Source organism: Lepidochelys kempii, chromosome 10 (genome assembly GCF_965140285.1).
Source record: "Lepidochelys kempii isolate rLepKem1 chromosome 10, rLepKem1.hap1, whole genome shotgun sequence".
NCBI classification, from domain to species: domain Eukaryota; kingdom Metazoa; phylum Chordata; order Testudines; family Cheloniidae; genus Lepidochelys; species Lepidochelys kempii.
In genome coordinates, this window is record NC_136389.1 from 2138353 (window position 1) to 2152301 (window position 13949).

The window sequence follows — 13949 nt, forward strand, 5'->3', positions numbered from 1 at the left end:
CGCCGTGGGGGCCAATCCCGGCGCGCGGCGTTTCCCAGCACCCCCCGCGGGCGGATTGTACACAATCATCATGGCCGCGGCCTCTGCCTCCCCTGACGGTGAGAGCGGGTGGCCGCCGGGGCAGGGACCGTGCGGGGGCGGGGCCTGGCGCCGGGGTCGGAGGGCTGCCCCGGAGCTGCCCTGGGAGGACAGGGCCCCGGGCGGGCCCTAGCAGCTGCCCCGCGCCGTGGGGGGGGGGGTGCCCGAGTCTCGCGGCAGCCGGCGGGTGGCGTGTCCCTCCCCCGGCAGCCGGGGCCCGGCTGCGGAGCGAAGCGGCTGCCCTGGTGCCGGGGCCTCCCGCCCGGGGGAGCGCGGGGCCGGGGGCGAGCGGAGCCGCCGGCGGGGGACCTCCGCGGCGTTAATCGCCCGACCTGCCTCTCCCGGGGCTTTCCGGGTCTGTTTGTTCCCTCAGACGCTGATGAGCCCGGCATGGACACAGAAGCTCAGGACCTGCAGCTTAGCTGTGGAGATGCTGGGGAAAGCCATGCCTCTGCTGCTGGAAAAGCCCTGGAAATGGACCCGCTGCAAGAGGATTCAGCCATTTCACAGGCCTCAGTCAGCAACGGCGGCGATTCCGAGACTGGGAAGGATCTCGTAGAATTAAAAATCATTTGGAACAAAAACAAATACGATGTGAAGTTCTTGCTTGACAGCACAGGGGCTGATCTGAAAGAGAAAATCCACTCACTCACAGGTAAAATGTTGAGCATGCGGAGGTAACTACTTGCCATATAAGCTTGTTTCTCTTCTGACCAAAAATATACTCATGGGGGTTTAAAATGCTCTTTAATTCTTGCCTGGTAGGCCTTCCACCCACTATGCAGAAAGTCATGTTTAAGGGACTTCTACCAGAGGAGAAAACGTTACGGGAAATCAAAGTAACAAATGGTGCAAAAATAATGGTGGTTGGTTCCACTATCAATGATGTGCTAGCAGTAAATACTCCCAAAGAAGCTGGTCAACAAGAGGTGAAAGCTGAAGAAAATAAAAAAGAGCCGCTTTGTAGACAAAAGGTAAGTGATGTCTCAATAACTGTTGGCATAGGACAAGGAAAGCGGGGCTAGTACAGTTCTTGTGTAACGTTGTGTTCTAACCCTTGGGTTCCATTCCACTATGAAGTAGACTATTTCTTACTTACAATCAGTATTACAAGAAGGGACCACCATAGATGAGTTCTAACCGGAAATATTGGTGTCTAGTCCAGTGGAAGCCATAGATTCGCAAGTTCAGTGCTGCACTGCTGGCTGATGGAGCTCAGCAACTCAGTAAGACAAATGTTAGCAGCAAGGATTCACAAGAGACAGGCTTCATATTCCATTTTTAGTCTCCTCTTTTAGGTCAGGTGAGCAAAAATTGGTGGCTGTTCAGTCACCAATGTGAAACAACTTAATGATCTTAGTCCCATTTCTAGCAGTCTAGTTTCTATGTCTCCAAAACCATCTTCATAGTTGGTACCTAGTGGTCTCTTTTTTGGCAGCTTCATCAGCACAGAGAACACTGAACTCTCTCACATCTAAAAGTGTCGTCCGTCCCCCCCCCAAAGAAAGTTCAGCTACAGTGTGAGAAAGCATGCTCTCATGGCTGTGCTGCATCTGTGGTAGGGCTAAATAAAGGGCTTTTAATTCTAGTTGTTTTCAGCCGCATATCTTTCATCAGCAACAAATTCCATTAAAAGTTAAGATCCCCTGTTGGTCTGCAACTCTTTTATGAAATGTCCTTTTGTCTTTTTATAATCTATCATAGTTCGCATTTACTGTAAATTTCATCATTGTTCAAAGGTACTCAGCAAACTTGTCAGTTGCAAGCATGTTTTTCCTTATTAGTAGTGCTCTAATCTATTCTGGTTTTGTTGCTGTGTTACTTTATTAAATCTAGGGATTGTATTTCTGACAATCATTGAATATAACGCCTGATTATTACAATTGTCTTACTAAGGGATAACTCCTCTGTGATATTAAACTGATCCCTGGCTTTTGCACACAATAGAAGACGTTTTCCTTTTTTGCATCTTCTTTGGGTTTTGATTCTCACAGTATTCTTTAGTCAGTCATAAAAAAAATCCCTTTGGTTAACTAACTTTTAAAACTAACCAGTTTCTGTATGATAAATGACTTTTACCATATTTTTAAAAAAATGTTACATAGACCTATTGCACGGTATTTCAGGAAGTGGTCAGGAGTAAATTAAAAGCTTTGTGTCACGTTTCAGTAGTCTAACTTCTGGTTTTTGTTATAGCAACACAGAAAAGTATTGGATAAAGGAAAACCTGAAGACGTGATGCCTTCTGTTAAGGGTGTTCAGGTAAGTTAAATAACCACTTGGACCACTGTCCTGATCAGGAAATACACTACCAGCCCATTGTTCATGCTCCCTGAGACTTTTTCCAGATTTGTTTCCTCCTGCTATCTTAGTAGAATAACATAGATATCCCTTGTACTCTACAGCTTTTTCTTGTGCATTTTAAGTCTTGCATTTTCACTCTTCGTATTGTGTATTTTTAGGAACGCCTGCCAACAGTGCCCTTATCCGGCATGTACAACAAAACAGGGGGGAAAGTGAGGCTGACTTTTAAACTAGAGCAAGATCAGCTGTGGATAGGCACTAAAGGTAAGTGACTAAGACTATTACACAGCTAGTCAATACCTGGAGTATGTACAGACTAGACTTGTAGTCCCTTCTGACCTTAAAGTCTATCATGATTATCTAGTCTGACCTCCTGCACATTGCTGGTCACAGAACCTCGCCCGTCCACTGCTGTAATAGACCCATCACTCTGGCTGAGTTACGAAAGTCCTCATATCATGATTTAAAGACTTCAAGTTATGGAGAAGCCACCATTTACACTTGTTCAAATCTGCAAGTGATCCGTCCCCCATGCTGCGGAGGAAGGAGAAAAAACCCCAGGGTCTCTGCCAATTTGACCTGGGGGAAAATTCCTTCCTGACCCCAAATATGGCGATTAGTTAGTCCCTGAGCATGTGCGCAAGGCCCACCAGCCAGACACCTGGGAAAGAATTCTCTGTTGTAACTCAGAGCCTTCCTCATCTAGCATCACATCTCCGTCTGTTGGAGATATTTGCTGCTAGCAATCACAGATCAGGTACATGGCATTGTTGGCAGTCCCATCATAAAGATCAGTTTCAGTCCAGAATAAACTTTATTAAAGGAATAGCTCCAGCTCTTTGTATATTAATCATTCAAAATCAAATAGAAAAGGAGTACTTGTGGCACCTTAGAGACTAACCACTTCGAAGTAAGCTGTAGCTCACGAAAGCTCATGCTCAAATAAATTGGTTAGTCTCTAAGGTGCCACAAGTACTGCTTTTCTTTTTGCGAATACAGACTAACACGGCTGTTACTCTGAAACCTGTCAAAATCAAATGTTCACTCTGTTTCTTTCCCAGATAGGCTTTCTTCAGGCAGCTGAATATTACAAAATATTTTACGTATTTGTACTTGAAAAGCTTGAATTTATTTGTGTTACTATGCCATAAATAAGGTTAAGATTTTGTCATGGTTATTTTTAGTAAAAGTTGCCGGGGGGGCAGCACCCACGGGGGTTCGGAGCTCCAGGGCCACCCGCAGCAGCTTGGTACTCCAGGGCTGGCACCTGGGAGATCCACAACCTCTGTGACATAATCTTATTCTTAGCCATAACTCTCAATTGTGGATTATGATACTTAGCATTCATAACATTTCTTATTTTCAGAGCACTGCATAAGCAATTTAATCCCCACAGCACAGGGAGGCTAAGTGACTTGTCTAAAGCCACAGAGGGTCTCTCTTAGAGCTGGAATACTGCTAGGAACACTGGCACTGCTTTCATTATCTGTTCTAGGAACTGAAATGAGTTGGGTGACTTGTTTGCAATTGCACAGCCCTGAATCTAGTTTAGAGATGACAGCATGTGCAGCTGCAGGGAATTCAATTTACAATCTTGAAGACAGGCTAGCAGGAGCTGAAAGTGCTGTGGAGATAGCACAGTGTGCGGAGGACATCACTCTCAAATAATCCCTTGCTTCCAGATAACTAAAGGAACCCATGCCTTGCTCTTTGGCCAGAACGGGATGATGCTGCAAAAATGGGGAGAGGAATGGGAGGGACTTGTTGTCTGAGTAATAGAGCTTAACTGTACTGTTATGTTAGCTTGGATAACAATTTCCTGTTGCAAAATAATAATAATAGACACTTATATTGAGCTTTGCAAACATTAACTCCCATACAGCGTAGGTCTTCTTCCAAAGCCCAGCAGAAATCACTGGCTGGGTTCTGTGGGCCTGTGATGTCCAGGAGGTCAGACTAGATTACCATAATGGTCCCTTATGGACTTAAAATCTATGAATTTTTGGCGCCAATCCTGTGGCAACACCCAATACGGCGACTTCATTTGTGTTGGGGTAAATGACTGATGGAGAACTAGTCCTTTTACAGCATGGTGTTGAGTGTTGGTGCAGTCAAGTCAGAGTTGCTCTCCATTTCATTATTGATAGGTGTGTTCTATTGGCTAATTAGTGTTTGAATAATTGCTTACCTTTCCCTCTGCTACAGATTTTGAGGATTAATATTTCTAAAGCACCTTTTGATCCTAGGGCAAGCAACTTCCCCTGGCTGTGCCTCACTTTCCTTATCCGTAAAGTAACGCTGACCTGTCCATTTCAGAGATGTTTTGAGAAGTAATCAGTTAATGTTTGGAGGATGCAGAATAAGTGCCAAGTAATTTGCTCAGTAAATGATCATCCTTCCATCAATTTGATTGGAATTGATCTGTGACAGCTATAGGGTCAGGGTAATTATTGCATTAAAATGGAGAATATTGGTTTACATTTTTACATTTTTGTCTTCTCTATGGTGTAACAACAAAGTGCCTCTGTGCAGCTGCATTTCCTTATGTGTCTTTTCCGAGCAGTTGCTGCTTTCTGCATTGCGCTTCAAAGGGTGCTCCTCATTTAAGGTGTGCATTGCTTGGCTTATCTTCTATAATTAGAGCTTGTTTTTGTCTGTCTCTTGTTCTCAAAAAGATGAACTTAGAGTGTCAGACTGACGTGGGTGATGGAAGTAGGAGTTAAAAGGAAAGATTTTAGTTAAAAGTCTAAAGGAAGAAGTGACGACATAAGTCATAGATAAGAAATGAAAGACATCCATCGTGAGTCCTATGCGTTAGTAATTCCTCTTGGTCACAGCTGACTACCAAATCCATTATTTTGTAATGTTGTTATAGTCATTTTTTCAATATCTCTTGTATTTTCTCTCCCTTCTATACTCTTATTAATATTTGCCTTCCTATTTTTTTAATACCTTTATAATAACCACTAAATGCAGTCTTGTGCTGGAGACAGGAGTAGATCTTGATAGAGAGTTGTACACTTTTTTCATAGCTCAATTCTGCAGAAATTGGAAGGATGAAAAGAGTTAATTGTTTTACACACTTAAACCCTGATCCCACATACATATATGTAAGTGCTTCACTTTACAGTTGTGAGTCCTATCAATTTTAATGGGACTGATCACAGTAGTAAAGCTAAGCACATGCATAAGTGTTTGCAGGATCAGGATCCTATATTGGTTGGTGAAGAAGATTAGGTTTTCTGGTATTTAGAGGGGCTACCTGGCACAGTGAGTCATCAGAGTTTAGGTAGCAGGGACTGGGATTACTTGGAATTGTTTGCATGCTGCTATCCCCTGTCCCTCCCCCAGCAGAAGTGTGAGAGATGGTGTTTGAAGTCAATATGAAGCACTGTAGCAAAGCACTGCTGACATATCCCATGTTATTTTTATCCATTTCAATGTAGAGAGAACAGAAAAAATACCCATGGGGTCCATTAAAAATGTGGTGAGTGAACCTATTGAAGGACATGAGGATTATCACATGATGGTAAGTAATAATGGACTAATAACTTGACGCTAATACATTGAACAAGAAGTTTAAGTTAGAATAAGGCCAAGGCTGACAGCCTTGTTTTAAATGCTTCTAAAAGGTTGACCCTTCAGTATTGTCTGCTATTACAGAGTAAATATTCTGAGCAATATGAGCTGAATGGTTGCCATGACTTTGGGATATTGAACTGTTTCTACCCAAGCTTTAAAGCCATTTAAAATCCTATGGCTTGAAATGACGGCACAGCCACTGTCAGATGTTTAAATTTGGAGTATTTCCTAAAATGGTGTATCATTTTACTTAGGGACAGACTTTCAGAAGAGCTCAACTTTTCGGGTGCAGATTGGGTGCTGAACTCTTCTGAAAACCTGGCCATAATCCTATCTGATTTTATGCATATTTAACATTTGTCTTTTCAGTTTCTTCCTTTGTAACACTTATGTCCCTAACATTGGGGCCAATATGAATTCCACATCTTCAGCATTACTTTCCACTAAAGAACTCTGCCAGAACAATCTTTAGCTCAGTAAAAACTTAACTGACAGTTACAGTAGGAGAAAGTTAGTCGTCCTAGAGTGAACTTCCATCTGATCATTTTCTCAAAATAAACACTTTGTGGTGGTGATCCTTTGTCAGAAAAGAGGTTAGCTCTTGGTAGGTTAATTCCTATTCCATTCATCTTCTCTACCTGCCTCAGTGGAGGTAAAGAATTTTCCCACCCTCCATTTTAATGTATTGAATCTCTGAAAGGTTGGTATTGTGTTTAGGAAAGTGATACATATCAGGCAAGGGTAATGTTGATTCTGCTATGGGACTTTTTAAAGTCCAAGAGTTGCTTTTTTTCCAGTCAGGCCTGTCTTTTAAAGAATATCACTGTAACTAAACTTCGTAATGTTGAGATAAGTTTCTTAGACAGAAATTCCACTTCTTTCTTTGTGGGAGGAAAGGGGGAAATACCCTGAGAAAAAATTATCTGCAAGAGGAAGCTGTTCCATGCCTTTTCCAAACGTTCCATTTGTAATCACTCAGATGGAAGAGCAGCCTCTTCAGATTAGGGCATAAACTATTGCTCAAACCACAAGGATAGAGACTGTTGCCACTTCGTAGTTCTCCCTCCTGTTTACATCAGTCTATTTATTTTGACAATGGTATTTACCATTTAAATACAGAATACTTGCTGAAACTTCAGCTGCTACAATGCAGCCATCTGCCTCAGCCCTTGGTTGGCGTCTCAGCCCTGTGCACTGAATTAACTGGTTTAGATTTTTTTTCTAGGCGTTGTGCTGCAGATTCTGCTCCGAATATCAATTGACCATCCAGATTGTCTGACACCACCTGTTCTGTTTGTTTCCAATCTGTAAATGCTACCTGTTGTCCTTTTAATTTTGCAGGCATTTCAACTGGGCCCTACAGAAGCATCTTACTACTGGGTCTACTGGGTACCTACTCAATATGTTGATGCAATCAAAGACACAGTACTGGGCAAATGGCAGTATTTTTGAAAGCACACTCACCTCTGGCACAGGAGGCTGACACAAAACAAAGGACACTGCTGGGAGAGGCCTCTGACATCCCTGGATGTGACAGTCCTGGAACTTTATTAATAAAATATGATATAACGAGGCATTGACGGAAGCCAGAGGTGATGTTCTTTCACCATTAGTTTACTTTTAACTTAAAAATTTCAGCATCCCTTTTCTGCAGTCAGCTTCAATCATATTTAAAGTAAATACAATGGAAATCAATAAATCTTAATTCATAAACCATTGTGTGTAATACACTTAAATCTTCTGAGAGTAGATCTTCCAATTTAGTTTTCAGAAGAAAATATTACAATGTACTGAGGATTTTTTACTTGATTTGAACAAAAGACAAATATTTTCATAATTCTTCAGTTACAAACAGACTTAATTTAGTTATTTGGTTGTGACTGAGAGTTTGAAAACAGTTTTTTAAAAATTTTTGAACAGTATGCAAAATTGGGGTTTAGTAAGCCATATTACGCTGGCCCTTTTATTTCAGGTTTGACTTCTTTTAGTAGCAACATTTTAGCTTTTTTTTTTTTTTTTTTTTTTGTTTAAACCCAAAGATGCCCAGTTTCTCTGTTTTTTGTACCAGCAGCTCTGGGATGATGCTTGCAATGTTGCATATTGGGAGCAGGAAGATACCACTGTAGACTTTCTGTAGCCAAGATGGCTTGGTGCTGCTTATATCCCATTTCATGCAATTTCAGTCATTCTTTGTTGCTTGCATAGCTCTGCCCCTTTGTCTCTTTCAGGGGAATTCTGTTTTTATGAGCATCTTCTTTACCTTTTATGTTGGGGTCCAAAATCATATTGCAGCGAAGTCCTAACGCTGACCTAGTTGGCTGAGTTAGTATTGATTTTTGCACTCTGCAAAGGACTCCTGGAGTCAGTGCACTGCAATTGTAACAAAGATGATGCTAAAGGAAGTGAACCAAAGAGACCTTCCTATTAATTGTTGGGATAAGCTGGCCAAGATGCCACTTTATTTGGATACTGCATAGATAGGGTAGAATAGTCAGTCCTATGTGATCTGGGTTTGAAAAGTCCTAGTAATAAGGTCAGTGAGTCTTACAAAGTTTTGTACATGCACCCAACCACTGAGCTTTATCTTTAAAGGGTAAAGATGGTAAGGCTACATTTCAGCTTTTCTTTCCTCAAGTTTCCAACAAATTATTCTAGTTCTTTACCCTAGTTCTTTCTGATGTTCCTCATCTGTGGCTCATGACATTTTGCCTGTCCATTTAGCAGTTAAGTTAAAGTGCCATTTATCTCAGGTTTTCTGAGTGGACCCTTTCAGTCCCGGAAAAGTTCACACCCTTAACGGATTGTATTGCACAGCCAGGCTGAATCAGTCCTGCTATCGGTTTAACCTGCATATAACAGATCACTGTTCTGATTTTTATCTCCTGTGTTTTTTTTTTTTTAAAAAACACTGTACACTTCTTAGTATTGTTTGATACGTGTAGCTCAAAATTTTGTGAAATTGGTAGGGAAACATCCCTCTTTAGCAAAGGCTAAATTTAACATATTCCTTGTCTATATTTTATTTTATTTGAAATAACCATGTTGAAACTCAGCAGATACAAATTCCTGAATAAGTATTTTTATAAAGATAGATGGGGAGGAGGTCAGTTATGGTGTGGGCTTTTTTTTTTTTTTTTCTTCCCCAAATATGGTGGTTGCAAGTCAATTTGGATTAAGGTTCTCTATCTGCCTGTAGACTATTGGTGGCAAAATAATTTTGGTTCTGGTTTGTCTTTCCAGTTTGAACATCCCTGTAATATAAATCGGTGTTAAAGGTGTTCTTCTCCCCTTGTTTATAAATTCTTCACATACTTGTTACATCTGTAGCTTTAGATACTTCCTTTTCATATGAAAACCGGTACTATTGTGTCTTGCCATATAATATATACATTGTAACAGGGGTAGTTTTGAAGTAGTACAATGTCAGTTTCCTAGGACAACCTCTGAAAGCTCTTAGCAAGTGCATTCATTCTGGTAATAGAGTTGCTGTCAGTTCCATTACCTTTGAGCAATATGTAAAACTTAAATGCAGATATCGTGCTTTTTATTTTCTAATGTCCAATTTTAGTATTAAGACTAAAACTGCAGTATATGAAGGAAAGTGTATGTACTGTACCTACACCAGACACTACCGCACTCTACGTCAGTGCATAGCGAGAGGCAGTGACGCACGAAGCATTTTCTGTTCCTCATACTCATTCACCTACACCTTCACCCAACCTTGCTGATTCAGCGACTATCAGCTTCCACTCATTGCCTCACGTACCCCTGAACTTGTCCGTAAATCCACTTGTGTTCCCTCTCCTGCGCTTTCATTGGCTTCTCATTTGAAAGGCCCCACTGCATTCTGTTTTGCAACCCCTTCTAAACTCTCCAGTGAATTCAGGGTTCACACTCAATAATGTGGCTGAGCACACTCTACCACCAGTGCTTGTAGTTCTGTGGTAGTGGTGTACATGTGACCTCACCACTTCCAAGAGAGCAAGGGCACCTAGGACACGGAATCCAGTGTCACCTTTAATGTTCCTGTTTGCTCCTTCCCTGAGGATTTTCTTGATTCTACATCCTGTGCCTGGTAAAATAGATCACTGGTATTTAAAAGGACACTGTCAGTTAAAAAATTCTAGATCTTTACTTGTGTTACAAACATCTTATATTATTACAAATGAAGAAAAATATTAAATTCAAATGTACTTGTCCCTGTTTATGTACCTTGTTTCCTTTTTACCTTCATTTGATTTAGAACATGAAATCCGTTTAATTTTTGTTCACCCAATTTCACTTTCAGATTCTAAGGGCAGTTGTCTGGGTTACAACACAGCAAGGAGAGATGTGTCTAACCCGTTTTCATTGTTGGCTTTGGGTTTTTTGGTTATGTTTATTGGTTTAGGGTTTCATGAAAGTTTATTCTTAAATTCAACCTGAACTATTTCATTTTAAAGTTGACAGTGCCCCTTTAAGTTATCTCAGCTCTATTTGGAGTGACATGAAGCTTTGTGTCTTCTGGTATTCCCTAAAAAAGTAACTTAGGCTATGTCTACACTGGCGCTTTTGTATGTAAAACTTTTGTCGGTCAGGGGCCTGAAAAAACACGCCCCTGGCGGACATAAGTTACACCGACAGACGTGCTCGTGTGCACAGCGCTATATCAGCGGGAGACGCTCTCCTGCTGGCATAGCTACAGCCGCTCGTTGGGGGTGGTTTAATTATGCCGACAGGAGAGTTCTCTCTGGTTGGCATAAAGCAGCTACACGGGAGTCCTTACAGCAGTGCAGGTACATCAGTACAACAGTGCCGCTCTAAGTTCTTCAGTGTAGAAAGAGCCTTAATTCACTTTGTTCATAAAAAGCTAGGAATACACAGTGACTTCAGCATATGTTCTATAGTCTGCTGAGTCCAAGTGCCATTTGCTACTCTGTGTCATGACACTGAATTCTCCTTCTGTAACCATGGGAAATTCCTTGTTGGATCCAGGGTATCCATTGGTCCTAAGAGCCCAAGGAGCACATGGGCAGTGATGGAGTAAAGAGTACATTGGTATCTCCTTAAGTAATAGAATCATTTATTACAAAATAAGTGTTAGAAGTAAAGTACTAATAAAATAAATATTTCTAAATTGGCTGAATAAGATTAAAGATCATTCATATAATCCTTCCAGGGGGAGTTCTTAATTATGCTTATAAACAATACAGAAGTTGAGTACCTTCAGTTATTTTCACATTAAACCCTTTAATGGGGGGTTCTGTTCCCTATTCTAAAAGAATGTAATTCCCAATTAAATGGGATGTAGCACCCCATAATTAAGTAGTAGTGAAGGTGCTTTGCCCCACTTCTATGGTTACTGGCAAGCAAAGAAAGTATTTGGAATGCAAGTGAGGATATTTTTGGTGGGAATGAGGAAAGTATTTCCATGCACACAGATCCTAGATGCTTTTCGTATGTTGTCTGGCCAAAGTATCCATTTTAGCTATTCTAGGCATCAGTTCTTCTTCTCTGAAGTACAGTAGTACCAACCCATGTAAGTGAGGAGCCTCAGTGAAGTCGAACATCTCACGGTGCTGGAGCCGGTGCTACCGCTACCGATGTAGTAGCAAGCCTTTCGCTGTATTACTTTTGATCTTTGCTTGCCTGCATTTCTCATTTATCTCTGCTTGTTTTGAATGTAGTATTCACTCCATAACACTCTGCATCCCAAGCGTAAACACCTTCCTATCATATTTGCAAATCAGTACAATAAATGTTTTTAAATTTTTGCTGGGCACAAACATCAGCTGCACCAACTCTTCTGCTCAGTCATTTTTGTATGAAGAATTTTTAATACCTGTAAGTTTCCCATAGTTCAACCTTAAAATAAATCATGCGGTTTTCTTAGCACCAGTAAGTACATCTCAAGGATAATGTATTCCTAGCTTGGATAAGGATGCTCTTGGGGTGGTTAGTTGGGCAAAGTGACAAGAGAAAAAGAAAAAGTGGTTCAGGGGAAGAATTAGTTAAGAAACCGGTAACATGCAATACTCTAACTTGCCGCACATGCACACAGCCTGATAAATTATATAGATGTTTCCACACATTGTATCCACCATTTCATACGATAAGGGCCAAAGATAAACAGTTCATTTGCAATGCCATTTATATCAAAGGTGCCATATTTTGGTGGGGTTTTCTTCCTTTTTCTCTTTTACCAGACTCCAGCTTCCCTCAGAATAATTGCTGATGGAGCTATCAGGGCACTGGCATGTTCTCCTCAGAGCACAGGCTCTGTACTCTGTGATCCCATTGGTTGGTGTGCCAACTCAGTGGTACAAGTTTACTGTTTACTCCTCTCTCTCTCTCTCTCAGTATGCTTTCCCAAGGCACCTGTTTCATTTGGAGATTCATACTCTAGACTTTCACTGTCTGATAAGAGTTGATTCATTATTATGTTTATTGTCAGGGTCACTTTTATTATACTTGAGGGAGGGCAAGATCGCTGTAGCAAGTCATATGTAGAACACATGGTCATTTTACCTTCCAGCAAAAGATTTCCTTTGTGTGGCTCAATGAAGTTTACTATGTCTTACCCATATTCTAGGCAATTCATTCTTTAGTTCTATATGTTTAAAAAAAAAAGACCATGTTTAAGTTTTCACTGCAGAATTATTATAAAATGGAATATGTAAGTACCATATTTATGGTATTTTAAAATCTATTACCTATTTTGGAGGAGGGGGAGATGACAAATATTTAGTCTTAGATTTGCACTGCTGGATTTTTTTAAGCATAACCTTGACTGGTTATCCTATTGTTTTATTCTGTAAAATTAGTCTTATCTATTAAAGTTTGATAATTAAGCATTCTGTGTTTGAGTGATTTACATTCTACACACCCTATTTCCTATAGAAAACAGAATTCAAAAATCATCCCTGTTAGAGAATGACTTCATATGTACTAAGGACAGAAGGGGGCCACAGTTATCATCTAGTCCAACCTCCTGTATAACACAGGCTATAGAACTCCCCCTTCCTTGTAGTTTGGGGTGTGGGTGCTTTTTCTTTTTCCCCCTCTCTTGCTTACTGCGCTCTCCTTTTAAGTGTTTTCCCTGTTCAGGTTTTTGTGCTTGCAGTCTGTTTTTCATTTTTTCTCTTATCCTATCCTCACCCTTTTAATTTAATTAAAATGAACCAATAAAACTGTATTCTTACCAATCACTGATAAATTCATAACCCGTCCGAGTTGATCAAAGAAGGAGAAATTATCCTGGTACCAAGAATCAAGGTGTAGGTAATTTATAGATGCCAAAGGCATGCCTGTGGTCCACAGCATACTGGTCATTTCACAGTTTCGTTTCTGCTCCAGTGCTCCCGTGTTCCTTTATCTAATGCCCAGGAAGTCAGGATTCCAGTGTTACCTGTTGGCATTTCTATAGACTAGAGTGTCTGTGTTGGATGCTGACTTCCAAATGTGGATGAATTAGCTATGTAGTTTGTTCCTTGTATTATTTTAAAAAAAAAAAAAAAAAAGCTGTGAATTATGAGACACGAATATCTACACTGATGCTTAAAAATCAGGTTAGGTTTTGTTTTAAATGCTGGAATGTGCCTGTTGAGTGCGCACATCCTAAAAATGTAAACACATACAAGTATAATCTAAAATACAGTCAAAAGTCCCACTTTAACTTCCCAATCCACAGGAAGTGAGACCCTGAGGAAAAGTTTGACTTAATAGACAGGACTTGCACAGTCTGGGTTTGTACAGTCTCTAACACTCTGGGGTCCTAGTGTGCCACTTGCTAGTCACATAACTTTTCTACAGTTCAGTTTTCCCCATTTGCAAAATGGAGACGATTATGGCCTCTGAGATCTGTGGTTGAAAAGTGCTGTCTGTGTGCAGTAAGTAAAAACTTTGTTAGATTGCACCTTAACTCAGTGGGTCAGTGCACTCTACCTCCACCCAGCAAATTAAGCGTTCATTTCCAGACTTTCTAATAGCGGCAGGCTTTTTTTTTT

General features: G+C 40.7%; 1 protein-coding gene across 1 annotated transcript; it reads left to right on the top strand.

Annotated features, from left to right (window-relative positions):
- The first annotated feature begins 25 nt into the window (after positions 1 to 25).
- On the top strand, positions 26 to 8861 carry UBFD1 (ubiquitin family domain containing 1). The gene is made up of 7 exons (XM_073361623.1): positions 26 to 98; positions 452 to 733; positions 844 to 1052; positions 2275 to 2340; positions 2541 to 2646; positions 5829 to 5911; positions 7306 to 8861. Exons 1-7 carry the CDS (start codon positions 71 to 73, stop codon positions 7414 to 7416), a joined length of 885 nt encoding a protein of 294 aa, XP_073217724.1. The 5' UTR covers positions 26 to 70; the 3' UTR covers positions 7417 to 8861.
- Positions 8862 to 13949: the final 5088 nt, after the last annotated feature.